The 20561-nt window shown below is 42.5% G+C and overlaps 1 protein-coding gene across 2 annotated transcripts in view; it reads left to right on the forward strand.

The window, feature by feature from the left end:
• Nucleotides 1-17321, forward strand: part of mpp3a (MAGUK p55 scaffold protein 3a) — a 38553-nt gene extending 21232 nt beyond the window's left edge. Inside the window, exons 12-20 of one of the 2 annotated variants that reach the window (XM_072693301.1) lie at nucleotides 1285-1305; nucleotides 4959-5000; nucleotides 9249-9314; nucleotides 10735-10896; nucleotides 11073-11153; nucleotides 12096-12189; nucleotides 13957-14065; nucleotides 15604-15732; nucleotides 15822-17321. In XM_072693301.1, coding sequence (XP_072549402.1) covers nucleotides 1285-1305; nucleotides 4959-5000; nucleotides 9249-9314; nucleotides 10735-10896; nucleotides 11073-11153; nucleotides 12096-12189; nucleotides 13957-14065; nucleotides 15604-15732; nucleotides 15822-16001 — 884 coding nt within the window. In that variant the 3' untranslated portion in view covers nucleotides 16002-17321. The remainder of the gene's footprint in view (nucleotides 1-1284; nucleotides 1306-4958; nucleotides 5001-9248; nucleotides 9315-10734; nucleotides 10897-11072; nucleotides 11154-12095; nucleotides 12190-13956; nucleotides 14066-15603; nucleotides 15733-15821) is intronic. The other variant, XM_072693302.1, reaches the window with a different exon arrangement.
• The last annotated feature ends 3240 nt before the right edge of the window (nucleotides 17322-20561 follow it).

Raw genomic sequence — 20561 nt, forward strand, 5'->3', positions numbered from 1 at the left:
GCAGGGGAACTGTGGTCCAGCCCCCATAGTAGTCTGAGCCCCGCCCTACTGCCACACACTTAGAGCATGTTGCCTTAACATGAGGCTCAGACTACTATGGGAACCATCGTCCAGCCCCCATAGTAGTCTGAGCCCCGCCCTACAGCCACACACTTAGAGCATGTTGCCTTAACATGAGGCTCAGACTACTATGGGAACCATCGTCCAGCCCCCATAGTAGTCTGAGCCCCGCCCTACCGCCACACACCTAAAGCCAGTTGAGGCAACATGCTCCTGGTGGTGCTTAAAGGGCTCAATTAGCCCATGTGGAGGAGGCCAGAGACTGAGAAATCTTCAGAGGTGAGCACACAGGGCTAAGAACTCAGGACCTGTGTCCGTGTTGTCTCTGTGCTAAGCTAACTACAAGGCCATGCCCGTTTCCCAGGGACAGGGGGCCACAACGTTGATTACAGAATGTAAAAACGGAAATGATGTACGCATTGGTGTGCTTTTTGTGCTGGGAAGTAAAATCGGATCTCATCTGGTCAAACTGGGGACGCATTTAATGACCAATGCAACCATTTAATGACCAATGCAAACACAGTCCGCTCAAAGTAGATGCAGATACTATCTGGGCAAAAAAAAAGCATGTTGATGCCAGGTGTAAACAGGCCCTGGGTATATAGTGTGGAGATTAAGGGTGGACTTGACTGTAAAGAATGTGTAAAAATAAGTGATCAGTTCCTCCAACTAGGCTTGAGTTTACTGAACCTGTTTGATTGACTACTGTTCATCCATTTCTTATGATTTCTGGATACCAAACAGCAAGATTTGACATTTTCCAAGAAAAATTGCAAGAAACTGACAAGAATCTCCTGGTCTACAGTATGTGTGTGTGAGAGAAAGAGAGAGAGACGGTATGTGAGTGAGAAAGAAAGAGCCCTCTAGGTGAACACTCAACTTCATCCAGGCACTTCACCACTGCTAATCTGCACACTTATAGATGAAAGTGCTGTGAAATCTGTAATGTCTCTCTCTCTCTCTGTGTGTCTCTGTCTCTCTCTCTCTATCTTCTTTCCCTTTTTTTTTCCCACCCCGGCACAGACAGCTGTAATTCCAGCTTCACTTTTGTCAGCTGTGATGTAATCAGTCTGAGGACCAGAATGTTTCTATAATGCTATAATAATTCATAATTCCAGGAGTGTATCCCATAAGGCCTAATCCCTGCCTGCCAAAGAGCCGGCAGCACAAAACAGCAAAGGAAAATGAACTGCTCTTTTTCTCTTCTCTTACGGCCTACGCTAGACGACCAGGGATGTGAAAAAGGTAGGTACCCAACACAAACACACCCCTCTCTCACAGCGATTAGAAAATGAGAGACCTTCTGTTACTTAATCCAGCTTTAATATCTGTTCTGTTGGTCAGTCTGGACAGATATTGCTCCTGCTGTGTGCACACACAAACACACACTAGCACAAACACACAGAGTGTACCCAGTGGGACATGGGGAATTCCACTGAGGTCTGAAATTGTCTGTATAATTGACCGGTTGTGGTGTAAGCACAGGCATGTAGAGTGGTTTGGTGTGAAATGCTCTGTTCTAGAGAAACGCTTGACAACCTTAACCCCTTAGGTGACCTTTACACCAAGGTGGTGACCGCTGGTGAGCTGAAAGTGTTATTACAAACTCCTATTAGCAAAGAATAGCCTCGCCAGTTTGTACAGACGTCCCTGTAGTTACTGAGTAATACATCTTATTGTGTAATAAGCCTTTCTGCATTTCTGCAAGGGGTTAAGGCCTCTAAAACAGGGGTGCACAACTCACAGTCCTGCAGGGTTGGTCTCCAGTAAAGTCTGGGAGTTGCCCTACTCAAACACCCCCACTTTGTCTGGTAATTAACTGAGGATTTGGATCAGGTATGTTTTAGTAGGGCATCTCTTAGACTTTGCTGGTGACTGGGCCGCCAGGACTGGAGTTGTGCAGCCCTGCTCTAAAAGCAGACGTTTGAAAAGTATAACCTAGTTATAATAAACAAATGTATGGTGGAGGGGTACATATAGGGCATTGTAAGGCAAAGTAGTCCCCAAAGAAAACTTTTTTAGGGTGTACCTCTATGTTAAAATTGGAATAATGGTAAAAAAGGCATGTGTGGTCTCACCGATCAATTTTGGTGGTAAATAAAATATCTGTTTTTGTGTTGTAGACATTATGACCCCCCTATGTTTCTGTCTTTGCCATTGTAAAGAAATCCTGTGGCACTACTAGGGAACCCTTTTATACCAAAACTCTCGACATGACTTTGTTTACATTTCCGCTGCTGAATTATGCAGAAATGTGAGGAATTTCACTGTATCCTCCTTTAAAAAGTACTATAAAAACAAACCAGTATGCGTTCATGGCCAATGTGCCGCTTCTGTATCTCTCAGCTTGTCAACTAATCGCTTACAGCTATCTGTAAGGGGGCGCTCAAAGTGTGATTTGTATTTTCTACAGTGGAGTAAAAGTAAATACACCCCCACCTGTAGGGGGAGCCCAGGAGCAGAAAATATCAATTCTCGCAAAATGTGAAATAACTGAATTTTGGGAGGAGGAACATGCCTGAAGCCCCTCCTCCATAATCTAGCGTCCTATAAATACAATCACTACCTCATTTACGATGTCTACGACCAGTCTGCGCAAATCATCTTCTCCAAATCATTATTAGCTGAAGGCATGGACTAAACTAGCAAGTTGAAGATTAGCGTTCAGTTATTAATTAATAAAGGTAATAATACTGGATTAATAATAATAATAATAATAATAATGGATTGATAATAATAATAATACTGGATTATTAATAATAATAATAATAATAATAATAATTGATTTTGTAATGTCATAAAAACACTAATCTACATTTTAACAGTAGTAAAATTAATGTAGGACACATTTCCCTTATTTCCCATCACCAACAGCCAACAACCTGTTGAGAACATAACATAGTATATGACATATTTTCGACCAACGTTCAGCTCACAGTTACCATAGCAGCATATGACCACCACATGTACCCACTCTCCCACGGTGCCCTTCCACATATGAGCAGATGGACTTTTTCTCTAATGTGACAGCCCATTCTCAGCAAGGCCTCTGCAAGACATGGGCTATGCCAGTAAAAGCCTATCATCTAAACGTCTGTAGCTTATGTATACACTTTATGTCCAAATGTTTGTGGACACCCCTTCTAATGAAGGCATTCAGCTACTTTAAGTTGCACCCATTGCAAATGCACACACACACACACACACACATGCACACACACAGCTTGTCTAGCCCCTGTAGAGAAGCACTGCCCATAGTAGTAGGACTCTGGAGCAGATAAACATGAACCTGTTGGCATCATGCCAAATGCCAGGCGTGGGTTAGAGGGCTATAAAGCCCCCCAGCATTGAGCTGTGGAGCAGTGGAAGAACTGTGTTCTCAGGAATGATGGTTGGTGCTCCATCCAATACTTTTGGGATGAGTTGGGGAGTAGGGGATGAGGTGGGTGGTGATCATCCAACATCCTGAGCTCACTAACACTCTTGTCGCTGAATGCAATCAAATACCCTTAATTTTCAGAAGAGACAATGAATGAGCAAGTGTCCCTATACTTTTGTCCATACAGTGGACATATTTTAAACCCCTTAGACCCTGTAAACTCCACTTCTTCACTAGCACAACTACATTTCCGCCATAACTAACATCAGTTTCATAGGCCCTAAAATAGATCCCTGGGGGACTCCACATGATAATCCAAACAGTTGCTTAAAATTAACAGTAGATTCTGCTGTAGAAATCAACCTAGGCTTAAAATTGGCCATGCGGTCACCTTGACCAGTTCCCTGCAAATAGTAAAAAAATCTGGTAACACTGGACAACAACTCTGTGGAAGGTTTTGGTTCCTCAGACACTTTGATGGATCCTGTGGACTAAGTCAAGCTGATCACAGATATGGAAGTCTGTATGATAAAAGGCTTACAGGCTAGAAAAATAAAATTCCACATTAGGATTAATTGTGTATCTTGCAGCATACAGCATACATATTGAATGGCATTCTGCCAGTAGGAATGAAAATGAAAGTTATTTTGTGAAATATTTTGGTAGTCACAATCTGGATCAATACATGTCCAGCACTCTTTGAATTAGAAAATTGGGATAACTGACCAACATGCTTCCACACCTCAGAGAAAAATGAAGGAACCTACTGCACTTGTAGCTGCCTCACAAGCCAGCTACAGAGATTAGAGATGGTCTCTGTTACGCAAAAACCTTATATCTCCATTTCTGTCCATTTTCACCTTTTTGGCAAAATTGTTATTTCCACAATTCATAATAAATGGACCAAAATGACTTATAATATAATCTTTTTACATTGACTTCCATTGAAAGGCCATTTCCTCCTCCTGTAAAGTTTTTGCGTGACAGCGATGATATAGATTAATTTTTGCTATTTAGCATCACTTCATTAGGAACACTGGCGCCGAGCCAATATTCCAGACAGGGATTAAGACTGAACTGCTAAAAAACTAAGATCCTCAAGGAACATTTGGAGGTTCTTCAGTTTTAAACTGTGGAGGAACCTCTTAAGGTGCTTTGAGGAACCCATTTCTTCTAAAAAAAAAAACTCTTCTTGAAGGTTCCCCAAAGCACCCTAAGAGGTTCCTCCTTAGTTTCAAATTGAAGAACCTCCAAACGTTCCTCAAGGTCCCTAAACCTATCCAGAACACAGAGTATTCTTAATGGAGACTCTCCATTCCAAACAGCAGGGGGCGATCTGACAACTTTCCTTCCTTGTACCTGCTGCCTGCCTGCCTGCCTGCCTGCCTGCATGTGCGTGTGTGTACTCCCCCTGCCTCCTCCCTGTAGCCCCAGTGCTTGCGGTGCCTTCCTCAGTCTCCCTATGCTCCTCTCTTCTTCCTCGGCTCAATCCCTTCTCTCCCTGCTTGCCTCCCTACAGACGACTGTGACTGTGAGGGCTATTTCAATGGACACTACATAGGTGAGAGCCTGCATGCCTCCTCCACTCCCGACCACCCATTCACACTCCCACTCCCACCCACCGACTGCACTGACCGTTATCTGAGCACTCTGCCTGCGTCCTACCTGCTGACCCGCCGTTCAGAAAACACGCCCCGTGTGTGCTTGGTGTCGTGCCAGTGATGAGTAGTAGCAGCAGGTGCAGGATCCTGAGGAGGAGGGCAGGAGAGGAGAGGTCATGAGGTAAACAGATGGAGGGAGGGAGAAATATAGGTCGAAGAAACAACAAGACAGAATAAACAGGATTATATTACAGACAGATAAATAGACGGACAGACACACAGACAGATGGATAGATAGACAGGCAGATATATAGATAGACATATAGACAGACAGATATATAGACAGACAGACATAGATAGACAGACACGTAGATAGACAGAGAGACATGTATTTAGATAGACAGATAGATAAATAGGTAGATAGATAGACAGGCAGCTGGGCAGACAGACATGTGGATGGATACATAGATAGACAGATATATAGACGGACAGACATAGACAGACATGTATATAGACAGATAGATAGGCGGACAGCTGGATAGACAGACAGACATGTAGATAGGTAGATATATAGACAGATAAATAGGTAGACAGACAGATAGACGGACAGCTGGATAGACAGATAGACATGTAGATAGATAGGTAGATATATAGACAGATAAATAGGTAGACAGACAGATAAACGGACAGCTAGATAGACATGTAGATAGACAGACAGATAATTAAATAGACAGACAGGCATATAGACAGGTAGGTAGATAGATAGACAGAGAGACATATAGACAGGTAGGTAGATAGACAGACATATAGACAGGTAGGTAGATAGACAGACAGACAAATAGACAGATAGATAGATAGACGTACAGATAGATAGACAGACAGACATAGTGACAGGTTGGGTAGATAGATAGACAGACAGACATATAGACAGGTAGGTAGATAGATAGACATACAGATAGATAGACAGACAGACATATAGACAGGTAGGTAGATAGACAGACATACAGACAGGTAGGTAGATAGATAGACATACAGACATATAGACAGGTAGGTAGGTAGATAGACATACAGATAGACAGACAGACATATAGACAGGTAGGTAGATAGATAGACATACAGATAGATAGACAGACATATAGACAGGTAGGTAGGTAGATAGACATACAGATAGATAGACAGACAGACATATAGACAGGTAGGTAGATAGATAGACATACAGATAGATAGACAGACATATAGACAGGTAGGTAGGTAGATAGACATACAGATAGATAGACAGACAGACATATATACAGGTAGGTAGATAGATAGACATACAGATACATAGACAGACATATAGACAGGTAGGTAGATAGACAGACAGACAGACAGACATAGACAGGTAGGTAGATGGTTAGACATACAGATAGATAGACAGACAGACATATAGACAAAAATCAACAAAAACCAGAAGTACCAAAACATTTGCATCCAGCTGTACAGTAAATACACCACAAGACTGTTACACAGGACTTAACACTTTAAACAAGTGGGCATCAGAGCAGGTGAATTTGCCCTGTTTGATCAGAGGGTAAAGAGCGGCTGAAAGGGGTGTAAATACTGTACGGCTGTTTTCACTCACGCTTCTGTCTCACTCTGCTCGAAACGAAGAGAGAGAAAGAGAAGAGTGCCACCTCTCTAAACGTGTTACAGACAAGTCTGTCATATTAGAAGCTCATTAAGTGAAGGGTGTGAATGTGGCTCGTAATGCGAGAGTCAGAGACACAGAGGTGTGAAAACTAAGAGAAGGTTGATTTTCACCTTTAATTTTACTGTTAAATCCTACAAAAAAAGCAGTGATGTGAAAACACTGGAGATAAGGATCCAGACGGATGACAGACAGCTATCTAACTGATCACCTTTTCTTCCTCACATTTCCCAAGGTCACTTTGACATCATACATCCTGTGTTTCGTCTTTATGATGTTAGAATGCTGCCAAAATCACATGTAAACAGCGCCCTCTACTGCTGAAGAGATGAACTCTCAGTTTAATAATTAGGATATTATAGGATAGGATAGGATAATTAGGAATAATATAATAATATTAATAAAATTGTCTGTGAATAGGGGTTTGTAGGTTATATAGGGCAATCTCTTTAAAGGGCTGTCAACTTGAATGCAAATTTAATATATATATACAGATATATTTATATATATCAAATAAAATGTTATAATAAAAAACCTTTAAAAACCTTTATTATTATTATCATTATTATTATTATTATTATTATTATTATTATTATTATCATCAGATTTCCCTTTTTCTCCCCAATGTGGACAGCCAATTTAAAAAACCAGTACGTAACCCCCCCACACACACACTCCCTCAATCATACACAATGCCCCCATCACCTGTGAGGGCGGACCCCGCACCCCCCCTCTAATTTTTCGGTCTGCTGCCAAAGCAACGTCGCCAGGCAACCAACGCACTTTGAGGGAAGCACCGCATCCACCCAGCCTGGAGAGAGCAAGGCCAGTCCAGTTGTGCTCTCTCAGTGTCTCTGCTGCAGATGGCTAGCAGCATGATCGGGATTCGAACCAGTGACCCTCTGATCATAGTGACAGCACCTTAGTCCCACGTCAACAACCAGCTACCTAGCTAGCCAACAACTACCCCAAGTGCACACTTGTTTGAAGCTGTGTGACTAACGTGTGATGATAGGTGGGGCTTAGCTGAAACTGGTGGTGCACTTTTCTACTGTGCAGCATTTCTTAGCATTTCAGAGGTGAAAATGCTGTTTTCCCTGCCATTTTCGATCAAATAATAAGAATAAATTTAAAAAATAATAAGAATAAAATAAAAAAAGATTAATTACAAAAATATTTTCATTAGCATTACATTGATGATTACATTATTAATCATTATTCTGTTATCTTGAGAAAACAATGTTTATGTCATGATATTGACATACATAAGTCAAAAAAACTAAACAGACTAAATATAATATGTGAATCAAGGCTGTTTAGAGCTTCTAAAAAATAAAATATTATTCTCTAAGGTTTAAGATGCACGTATCTGTCACTGTACTACATACAGCGAAACGTGTCCTCCGCATTTGACCCATCTGTGGTAGTGAACACACACACACACACTAGCGAATAAAGGGCAGTGAGCACACACACACACACATCCAGAGCGGTGGACAGCCAACCCCAGCGCCCGGGGAGCAGAGAGGGTAAAGGGCCTTGCTCAAGGGCCCAACAGTGGCAGCTTGCCGAGCCCGGGAATCAAACCCACAACACTGTTATCGATAGCCTGGCGCTCTAACTGCTGAGCCACCACTGCCCCCTACTGTCCAGTAATATCAATGTAATTTTTTTTTACAGTACTGCACATATGAAGGAGCCTAGAACTAAATGCTTAAGCAGATTACCATAATATTTGTTGACAGCCCTGTTAAAAGGATTGAATACATGGTCTCTGTCTTGCAAAAACCTTGTATCTCCAGCAAAAAAGGCAAAGGGAGAGAAAACCTTAACTTAATGGAAATCAGTAGAAAAAGATTTTATTCCAAGTAATTTTGGAGCATTTCTATTGGTCCATTCAGCAAAAAATTCTGACACAATGTTAAAAAAAACACTGACATTTAAATTATGTCAGAAAGTGAAAAAACGATACCCGACTGAGGCTTCATGTGTGTGATGTTGAGGCATTACCCTGTCCCCCCCCCCTTCCCTCCTCCATCGTCCTGCCTCTGTTGCCCTGTGCCTTGGTCCATGACCCTTACCAGTTGCCCCTTCACCTCAAAGCCACCGCCAAGGCTGCTGCCCCGCTATTGGCCGCTCATCACACTCCGCCCCGCACGATTGGCTGCTCGCTCACTCACTGGTTTAAGTGTGTGATAGCTGATGTGCGTGATGGGAACGCTCTGCCCTTTAACAGCTGACCTGGGGTCAGACTCACAGTGCCTCTTGTGGAAAGGCCGTTTGCTCTAAGCTTGGCCCAGGGGTCAGATTCAGTCCTTATTGGGAAAGCCAGATTTTACCAGGTCAGTTGAGAAGTCCAGGACCAGGTTCAGTATCATGTAGCTTTGCCAGATCTGGGTAGGTCCAGGTCCGGGTTAGTGAGAGCAGACGTAAAAAAACACAAGAGTGCTGACCTAGGGTTGGTACTGAGGGCAGAGGGTGGCCTGTGCGCGAGTGTATAGTGGTCTAATACGCGTTGTAGTCTCTCCGAAGTGTAAAGCGGTGGCGCCCTCCTGTGGCCAGGTGTTTTCCTGGGACTTTTATTCAGGTACAGTCCCTGTTCACTCCACTCAGGAGCCACCACTAACTCCCCTTTAGATCTGTGCACTTCACTGTGTTATTGATTGATGGACAGACGGATTATGCCTGCTTCCGTTAAGACTTAGCTTAGGGCTAATAGCTAATATTCATATAATAATGACCCACAGTTCCAAAGCAACTTCTGGTATAAAACATGAAGCATGGGCATAACCAGTCATTACAGTTATATTGAAGAATCCGCGCATCATTCATTCTTTTCATATTCAGTTAAGATTCCAGTTTTCCGCTTTTCCGTTATTTCTTTTTCTGCTATTCTGTTATTATGATGTCAAAAAACTTTCTATGTTCAAATAATAAAAAAAAAAGAATATGAAAGCTTCTTTATAGCATTATATCTTATTATAGCTTATTCTTTATATCTGATCAGTATTGCTAATTTGGTATTAACCAAATGGACCATTAACCATGGTCATGCCCTTCATAGCGCCCCCTACTGTGAGCAAACATGGCTACATTGCTGTCATCAGGGATGTAGAGACACCTGTTCAAAACTAAACAATGAAGGAAAGAGTTCACCATGTTAGTAGCTGTGTAGCAGGAATGTTAGTTAGTAGTATTAAGGACTTAACATCTGTGCCATTGAATGACGCCACGAAATAACGTTAAATATGACGTATTTGTAGATGAAATGACAACACCTAGAGAATCCTGTTGATTTTTTTAGCGTTGTCCTCGACACAAGATGGGACCCTATCCATTTTCAGCTCCAGCCGAAGCTTCGAAACTCCAAGATTGATGTCAAGGCTAGCAGAACTGAGTGTAGCTCACCAGACAGTAGCTTCTGGGTCTCATAAACGGAACAAATTAAATCTAAAAATTAAGTTCCATCCCTGATCCGTTTTTCATTTCTTACTTACATTTGAGCCTAAAATGATTATATAGTATATATATATATATATATATATATATATATATATATATATATATAAATAAAGTATAAATATATAAATAAAGTATTTTTAATTTACACCAGATTCAGAAAAAAGGGAAATAACTGAATTTTTTTTTTATTTATTTGGCTTCTCAGCTGAATATGAACAGAATGAATGATACACTGATTCCAAAGGACAGTCTTTTCAGTTGCTAGCCTTTCCTTGGGAAGTGTGCATGCAATATCAAGTATAAAATCTAAAAGATGAGTAGCACTTTTATTACCTGTGTAAATCTGAATGCTGGTCACCTTATTTGTGGCTATTTGGGGGATGTACCAAGAGCACTAATGAGTTTAAGATCTCAAATGTAATGAATTGAGCTATTGATACATTTGCATGTGAGCATCATCTTTTCACACTCCATCGAATCATCTTAAAGCATCTCAGAAATCAGCTCACAGTTGAACCATGTCCTCTGTTGTCTTTTGGTATCAGCTGGTTTGAGAAGGAGTTTTCGTTTGAGTCGTAAAGATCGCCAGGGATCATCAGGAGAGGCCAACGCATCCGACCCCGGAGAGCCAGATTTCCTGACCTACGAGGAAGTGACGCGATACCAACATCGACCCAGTGAGAGACCTCGACTGGTGGTGCTAATTGGTAAGGCAAAGGTTGAAGGACTTGAGACAAATCAATGTGTGGCATGAACTTCGCATCAAGTAAAGGTCCTTTAAACCTTTGATAGATTCTTCACACTCACACATCTCTTTTACACACATGATTGTCTTTATGGAACCAACACTGACTACCTGAATTTGTGTTTATCCTGTCTGCAGGTTCTCTGGGAGCACGCATTAACGAGCTGAAGCAGAAAGTAATAGCAGAAAACCCCCATCGCTATGCTGTGGCCGTACCCCGTACGTTCCTCCTCCTAATCACTGAGATGTATAAATATTCTACATAATGCATAATAATAATAATACATACTTCAAACCACGAACACTGACAAACACACTTCTCAGCCTCTCCTGGAAGTTACGGGAGTCTCCCGCATATTACTAGCGTGTCCCTGATGGCTATGAGGCAAATGATCTACTAGCTGCTGATGACCTTTGTGATGAGGCCAGACTCCCTGCACACTTGCTTACAGTTGTAATCCATAAATGAAAAATTCTAAAACGATATAATATACCACAGTATGATTTAAGTCCATACACTATACGCTATATGGACAAAAGTATTGGGACACCTGCTCAGTCGTCGTTTCTTCCAAAATCAAGGGTATTATAAAGAGTTTGACCTGCTTTTGATAGAGTAACTGTCTCTACTATCCAGAGAAGGCTGCTTCCTATCACATTTTGAAGGAGCATTGCTGTGTGGATTTGATTGCATTCAGCAACACTGGACAAGAGCAAGAGCAAGCACCACCCCACCTTATCCCCAACTCGGTCTACCTCATCTCAAAAGCACTGGATAAAGCACCATCCATCATTCCAAAGAACGGAGGGGGCTTTATACCCCTCTAACCCACACTTGGTATCCTATTCCTTTAGCAGTAATTCTCTACAAGGACTAAGACAAGCTGTTTCATTAGAAGGGGTGTCCACAAACTTTTGGACATTTAGTGTATTTTAATGTCACATTTTCTGCATGTGCTCACCTTGGTTTAGAGACGGAATCTACAGAGTCTACAGCGTGGTATTATCACCTGTCCCTTGACTAATATATAACTAGCCCTAACCCTAAACCCTAAATCCTAAACCCTAGACTAATTCTAATACCCTAGAGTTTCTCGGGAGAAAGATCACCTGCAGGCGCATTCATTGGATTAATCTGTAAATGTCTGTTCCTTTCTAAAGATACCACGAGACCCAAGAAAAGCCATGAGAAGGAGGGTGTGGAGTACCACTTTGTCACCAAGCAGGCCTTTGATGCTGACGCCCAGAACAACAAGTGAGTACGAGCGAGCGCAGCTGTGAGCCTTTAAAGCACTGAAGGCTTAAGCCGGTTCTGCTCTGATGATTTGGCATTGATTTCCCGAGTAAAAGCACACATCAACCAGCTGAAGCAGAAGAGGCGTGTTAAACCGGGCTCGCGTCAAACTGTGATTTGTGGGAAGTTCACGTTTCAGCCTCAATCCACTAAGCCTATTTTTCCCCACAGTCACATGAAATGACACTTTCTCTTGGGCGTCAAGCGGTAAGCTGCTCACGCTTTCACACGCGGTGACGAATCCACAGTCGAGTAGATCAGCCGTCAGCTCGGACGAATCACTGCAGTGTATCGCTGGGTGATGGTGCACGTAAAGTTTGTAATGCTAACAGTGGGACAGTGGCGTATGCAGTGTGTCGGACCCTTAAAGGGACAGTTTGGTGAAGAATCTGATAACGTAATTTTTCACCTGTTCCAGATCCCGTCACTTCGTCAAGAAACTGTTCTACTTTAACATGTGCTTCTTTGGTTCACGATAGGAGGTACGAGGCTAATGTTGCTAACAAACACTGGACTTAGACTGTCACCAGCAGCATTAGCCTAGCATCTCCTGTTCTAAGTTAAAAGAGCAAATTTAGCTGATGGGCTGCATCTGGATTGAGAGGTTGATAGCCCACGATACACTTGACCCCTGCCAACACCAATATTCCTATGTTGGCTGTCTCTACTGTCTCTACTGTCCAGGAAAGGACAGCAGAGCATCTAGATTTAGCTTTTTCTAGAACAGTGTGCAATAGGGGAGAACATTCTAGAACAGGGTAAATATGGAGAACATTCTAGAACAGTGTGCAATGGGGGAGAACATTCTAGAACAGGGTAAATATGGAGAACATTCTAGAACAGTGTGCAATGGGGGAGAACATTCTAGAACAGGGTAAATATGGAGAACATTCTAGAACAGTGTGCTATGGGGGAGAACATTGTAGAACAGGGTAAATATGGAGAACATTCTAGAACAGTGTGCAATGGGGAAGAACATTCTAGAACAGGGTAAATATGGAGAACATTCTAGAACAGTGTGCTATGGGGAGAACAGTCTAGAAGTGTGCATGGGGTAGAACACTCTAGAACTGTGCATGGGGAGAACACTCTAGAACAGGGTAAATATGAAGAACATTCTAGAACAGGGTAAATGGGGGAGAACATTCTAGAACTTTTCATGGGGAGAACATTCTAGAACTGTGTATGGGAAGAACATTCTAGAACTGTGCATGGGGTAGAACACTCTAGAACTGTGCATGGGGTAGAACACTCTAGAACAGGGTAAATGGGGAGAACATTCTAGGACTGTGTGCATGGGGAGAACACTCTAGAACAGGGTAAATAGGGAGAACACTCTAGAACAGGATAAATGAGGAGAACATTCTTGAACTGTGTGAAATAGGGGAGAACATCCTAGAACAGTGCAATGGGGGAGACCATTCTAGAACTGTGCATGGGGAGAACATTCTAGGACTGTGTGCATGGGGAGAACACTCTAGAACAGGGTAAATATGGAGAACATTCTAGAACAGGGTAAATGGGAAGAACATTCTAGAACAGGGTAAATGGGGAGAACATTCTAGGACTGTGTGCATGGGATAGAACACTCTAGAACAGTATGAACAGTCTGTTGAGGTGTTCCTTGGAGAAAGCTGGACTTTGCATGTCTTCTAACTGAAGGTTCATGTATCCATTATGTTTTTGTCCTAAAGGTCGTTCTATGTTCTGCTCTTTTCTGCTGTGTAGGTTCATAGAGCACGGAGAATATAAGGAGAACCAGTATGGTACCAGTATAGAGGCAATCCGTTCTGTTCAAGCCAAGAACAAGATGTGCCTGGTGGATGTGCAGCCTGAGGTATGGTGGTTTCTTGAGGATCAACAGAAAGAAAAAAAACATGGTGTTCCGCTCTGCTGTAAACCATGAAGATACCCCGCCCCCCACACACCCCCACCCCCCACCCACTGTCTAGCGTCTTCTTGATTCTGGAGTCTGGAGAACAATTCGACCAATCAGTCTTTTCCTAAACCCGTCCTCCAGGCTTCAGTACACAGAAGAAATCCAAAATTGGCACTTGGCAAGAGAGGGTGTTTCATTTCACTGAGCTCTTAAAATGGAAATCTGCTGCCCCCTAGTGCTTCATTTGTGCTCTGCGCTCCTAACAAGCAGCTTTGACAGCCCTCCAGATGTGCTGTCCCGCACTTCCTCTTTTAGAAAACGCTCTGGAAGACCAAACAGACCAGCGCTTAACACTTAACGGTGAACTTGCAGTACCTCAAACCTCCTAAATTCATATGGAACCATCATGATTGCCCTTATAGAGATGCCCTTTACGAGCCCTGTCTGAGTCACAGAATTAGATTACAGTAATAATAGTGATGAGCAGAAGGTTCCACAAACGCTGCAAGCTGCCTGACCAATGCATCTCTTTGGCAAGTCCAGCTGTGGTTGGTTGCCAGACACAGAATTCAAATCGATAGCCAGTATTATTGATGATTTCCTGTGGACATCCTACCTGCCATGGTCTCATATCTAAAAGCAGTCAGGAATCCACCAGGTTTGCCTGATGGGTCGTGGTATCGCAGGTCTCCCAGCGGACCAGATACACACCCACTTAAACTCCACACACAGGTTCAGGGAATAGAGGTCCCTTTATGTAGCAATACAAAGTGCAATATTTTGCCCCACCCACCCACCTTTTTTAGTCTTAGTTCTTATTAGTGTTTCTTTCCTAGTGGTTTTTCTCTTTCCATATTTCTCCTTTTGATTCCTGGTTCTTCTCAGTGGGTCTTCTTCATGCTATATCTATCTATCTATCTCTCTCTCTCTCTCTCTCTCTCTCTGTCTGTCTGTCTGTCTGTCTGTCTATAATAATCATTATTATTATTATTATTATTATTGCATCTCTGTGTTTGTGGTGATCAGTTGGATCAGGGGAGTTGGGAGCAGGGAAAGCACTAAAAAGTGCAGGGCTGTGGGCCCTCCAGGACCAGGGCTGAGAAATACTGGCCTATATGTTAGCATGGGAGCGAGGGTGGATTATTCTTTCTTGAGGTGTCTCCTTATTGTGTAATGACACAATCTGATAGGATAGAGACATGCTTAAGTTTTGAGATTGTTGTAAATCAAGGACAGCTCGTCAGATGACGTGCTTAATGGTGTAGGGCACAAATGTAAAACCCCATATGTGTTTAGTGGGGAGTGCACCTTAAAACGCCTGTATTCAACAATTAGAAGTGGCGTCCGGTTACTTTAGGACATGTACTTTATTGTAGATTATTGTAGATGTTATTAGAGTTTGTTCTGCCACCGTTGCTATGCCCACATTGTTGGAAAAATCTGCAATATAATTATACTGAACTGCACATAACGGCCTCTTCTTGTTTTTCAACTAGGCTTTGCACACCCTGCGAACTGCCGAATTCAAGCCCTATGTGATCTTTGTGAAACCACGGATCCCGGAGAGTCGCAGACGCCGCAGTGCTGCCACCTCACCAGCAGGGGGAGAGCAGGGGCGAGTTACAGTGAGTCTCTGAGCGATTACCCATACTCCTGTTTTGTCTTTTGACACCCCTAGCTTTGACCCTTCCTTTCCCTGGTTTCCCTTCTTCAGGAGGAGGACCTGCAGGAAATGCGTCAGTCAGCCCAGCAGATCGAGCAGCAATACGGACACCTGGTGGACCGGGTCCTGATTAAGGAAGACTCTGCCAGTGCCTGTGCTGAACTGCGGGGCATTCTTGAGCGGCTGGAGAGGGAGGCCTTCTGGGTGCCTGTCAGCTGGGTCCGGACCTAAAGGCCTTCTACCAAGCAGAACTGGACTGAACTCATGCCCATGTGGGGCCATTCTGGCAGTGTGGGCCCTGAACTTCTCTCCATAACAGTAGGACTGACTGTGGCCGTTTCCAGGGCCGTAGTGTCCCAGCAATGGGGTTGGCCAGCGGAGAACTACCTATGGAAGGTCTGAAAACATCTAAACAAGTTTCTGTAAACAGACTCAAGCTCGGTGTGGAACCCAGCGGACAAGAAGATGAGAACTGAAAGGATGATTGCCCTTTTGCGGCTAGACTTGAGTCTGGGGAGACTTGGTAGTCCTAAAAACACCATAACATGCCATACACAGATATGCATACATGGTCAGAGACCTGTACCATGCATACCCACACCTTGGCTGCTTCTTTTTAACTTGGATTAGATAGCGCAGTTTATCTAAACGACGTAAATTATTTTTGACGACTATTTAAATCTTTTATTTAAACAGTTTTTAGGTAAAAGTTTAGCTAAAAATTACAATTCGCTTTTCTTAGGTTGCATCATCAGCCACGAGAGCAGTGATAACTTCAAAAGAAACAGCAATAGGACAGTGGATTTGTTGTCATGGCAACATGGCATACCGCTGAACACATGAACACGCATACTGTTAACACTCTGCTTCATTGCTAGACAAGCTGTAGTCTGGCTTTCACAAAGCTTTGCAGTTGACCTTAAATCTGCTAAAAATGCAGGCGCCTTCAAGTGGTTCCTTGAGGGATGCCATAGAAGAACTTTTCAGCAGTTCCAGAAAGAAACATATGAGGGCAAATTAGATCTGAAAACCATCACCTGATGTCAAATGTAGAGGCTCTTCACACTCTCTTCACATCTGTACTACAAACAGAGCTTCTTTATGGAACCATTTGAAGCACCTGCTTTTTTAAAGAGTTTACAGCCTGAATCTCCTGCAGCTCGTAGGCTCACTAGGCTTGTTCATTATGCCATAGGAAGGCTTCAGGAGTACGCTAGCATTCATCCAAAACACACCTGGATTTCTGTCATCAAACACAGAGGTAGCAGTGAAGGTAGGTCGTAATAATGCATGACCAAAAATAAATAAAATTCTCAACAATCCAGAACAAGTAGCCTTCCACTGTGCCAATGACTGTTCTCGTAGCACTCAGCTTTGAACCATTTGCGCTGGTTTTAGGAGGTGGATGTACATGCACTGCGGTTTTCGTATGTAAATATGTAATAATTCAACAACTCAGTAAGGTTTGCGTCTGTCATTCACTGTTATTGAGACAGGACTGTATGTGTGGATTAAATGATCCATGTGGATAATACATCTAATGTGACTACAGCCCTCAAGCACTGCTTCTTTATTCTGCTGAACTGTCGTCCAGCACGAACTTTCACATTAGTGTGTTGGAAGAACCATAAAACCCCCCCCCCAAAAAAACGTTACAATCAGGATATAGATGACATTCAATACAAGAAGCTATGGAGCCCCGCTGGTAACATCCCACACAAATAAAATGAAGTTGTGGCCATGATTTAAGTAAGGCATGGGAACGAGATCCTACGTCGTGGCCACATGCCCACAGGCTTGGGAATGAGATAATGAAGTATACAAGACTTAATTAGACATGGGAAAGAGATAATGAAGTCATTGCCACTACTTAGTAAGGCGTGGGAACAAGATAATAAAGTCATGGTCATGACTTAGTAAGGCATGGCAACCAGATAATTAAGTAGTGGTTACAACTTAGTAAGGCATGGGAACAAGATCCTAAGTTGTGGCCATGACTTAGTAAGGCATGGGAACGAGATAATTAAGTCGTGGTTACAACTAAGTAATGCTTGGGAAACAGATAATGAAGTCATTGCCACAACTTAGTAAGGCATGGGAATGAGATCTTAAGTCATGGCCACAACTTAGTAAGGCATGGGAAAGAGATAATGAAGTTGTTGCCACTACTTAGTAAGGCGTGGAAACGAGATAATTAAGTAGTGGTTACAACTTAGTAAGGCATGGGAACAAGATAATGAAGTCGTTCCCACACCTTACTAAGTAGTGGCCAAGACTTCATCATCTTCTTCTCATGCCTTATGTTGTGGCCACAACTTAATTTTCTTTTTGTGGGATGTCACCAATTTATGGCAAGTAAATTGAAGAAGAAATATTTAAGATTCTGAACTACAAAGTAAAACTACAAGCAAATTTGTGACCATGTTGTGGCCTTTTTTATATAAGATGTCAAATTTACTTTTAGATCTTTCACTGAAGCTCGAGTTTAGATGACTCGTATGTGGACCTGATCTGCCCATCAGCTTTCCACTATTGGAGTCTATGTAGCACACATTTCATTAAACAAAAGACACACAACCTAATACTGGAAAAAAGTAATAATTTATATAATAATAATATCATATATATATATTATAAAATATATAATATTATGTATTTTAATAATGAATAAAAGTATTGCTTTAATTGATAAAGTATTGATACATTATTAAAGGTAATAAATTAGAAAGGAATGCAGATTTTACCCATCCCTCTGGGAAAGGAGTGTGCCCATGGTGACCCGGTTGTTGGTCCAACACAAAGGCAACAAAGACGCAGGTTTGGAGTAAATCCAAATATCTTTTTTTTTGCAAAAAAAATAAAAAATCACCAACACCCCAAATAAACACAAAGGCAGTGTAGGACCTTTCGTGGCTTTTAGCCCTCATGCTCACCCAGTGTCCTTCTCTCTCCGCATCTCCCCCTGCAGTCATTTTTAACCCACACCTGGAGCAGCTCTCTGAAAAGGCTCCAGATGGAGTTCGTTAGGGAGGCCAAGCAATGCGTGGGAAGGGGTGAACCCTCACCCTGCCTCCTCTCAGCCACAATACAATACATGCATTTTCACTGGTGGTCTCAGTTAACCGCACTGTCCAGTAATGTTGTTAAAATCCCAAAAAGGTTGCTACCATTCACTTCCGATTCCATGCAGTCCTTATAGGTCTTGTGGAGCTGTATACATTGGTACATACCAACCAAAAGTGCTACCAACCAAAAGGGCACCCAAGGCTCACTGAGAACTGTCAGTGCGTGGGGAATGAAGGCTCTCGTCTGGTCCAATCCCACAGAAGTGCTACTGGCTACATCTTGTGGAATCCAAGCCTACACAATATTAAACTCCTTATCTGGGCAGTAAGTGTTTATTTCTTCAGTAAAACACTGATATTAGAATAAACACTAATAACATTCATACAGAAAGTCGTGATTTTACATCACTGTGTTCATTAAAACATGTCCAAAGCTCTCCTCATGGAGTCTAGTGTTTATTATAGTGATCATCCAGCACCTGGTTTGGTAAATCAGAGCTTAATGATGGTTAAATCAGGTGAGCTGCTGCTGCTGCTGCTGCTGCTGATGGGATTGAACACATCCACACTGTGCTGGCTGGACTGGGGGGCGTCCAGGAGAACCCTGGAGGAACCAAGCTCTGTCCTTCAGACTAGCTCAGAAGATCTCACTACTTTCTTCAGAATGAGAAGCTCTTGTTCCTTTTTACTGGATTTATGTTCACCTGCATCTGTTCTAATGAGATCTGGAGCCTCTACAGTAAAAACCCTTTTACTGCTGAGAGACATGGTTTATGGTTTTGTGTTTGGGTGCCTAAAACGTCTGCACAGAACTGTGGAACATAAATAAATGGTTAGTGTGGACTGGGGCACAATACAGGGTGGGCTAATCAGAATCAGAAAATGGTCACATAAAAAAAGCTATGGCTGGTTTTGGTTTATTAAACAGTTGTTATAAGTGAACCTTATGAAATCTTTCATTAAGTATTCCAAAAGTACGTTTCTCTGTGGCTTTAATCCGAGCAAGGTAAATCCTGTGCCAAGCTGACATACATCTTAGGAAATTTCAGGATGCAGCTCAAGTAAGAAGCTGAACGAAGAAAAAAAAGACATAAAATAAACAGATTTGCAGTTGAAACCATTCCTTCAGGACAAGAGTAGACAATCCTCCTTCTTTAGCGCCACAGGGTATGCATGCCTTTATGCCCATCCCCCTCATACACCTACCTGAGCTCATTAGACCACCGAGGAGCTCCAGTGTGGTAAACGAGTGCATTAGATTAGGGTTAGAATTAAATCCTGCAGCAGGAGGCCTACCACTGCTTTATTAAATACAGTCTAGAAGCTTGTTAGTTACTTTATTTCTTTAGGTTCTCAAGTTCTCTTCATTCTAATAGTTTTCTAATGTTTTGGTAAAACTGGTCCAAGAAAAGACAACAGGGTTCACCTAGGGTTTTGATAGATAGGATCCACAGGAGGCCCCACCTCACAACTTACAGGACTTAACGAATCTGCTGCTAATGTCTGGGTGCCAAATACCACAGGACGCCTTCAGAGGTCTGGTGGAGTCCATGCCTCAAATGGTCAGGTCTGTTGTGCATAAAATTCCCTATGATGAATCTTGTAGTGTGAGCACCTCTACGACAAGTGGTAGGAACAGAGCTGAGCAGCAACCAATAAAAACAGCATTAGGAAAGCTCTCAGGGAGTGAGTCCAGAGCAACCAGGACAACAAACACTGCAAATGG

Source organism: Salminus brasiliensis, chromosome 12 (genome assembly GCF_030463535.1).
Source record: "Salminus brasiliensis chromosome 12, fSalBra1.hap2, whole genome shotgun sequence".
In the NCBI taxonomy this organism is placed as follows: domain Eukaryota; kingdom Metazoa; phylum Chordata; class Actinopteri; order Characiformes; family Bryconidae; genus Salminus; species Salminus brasiliensis.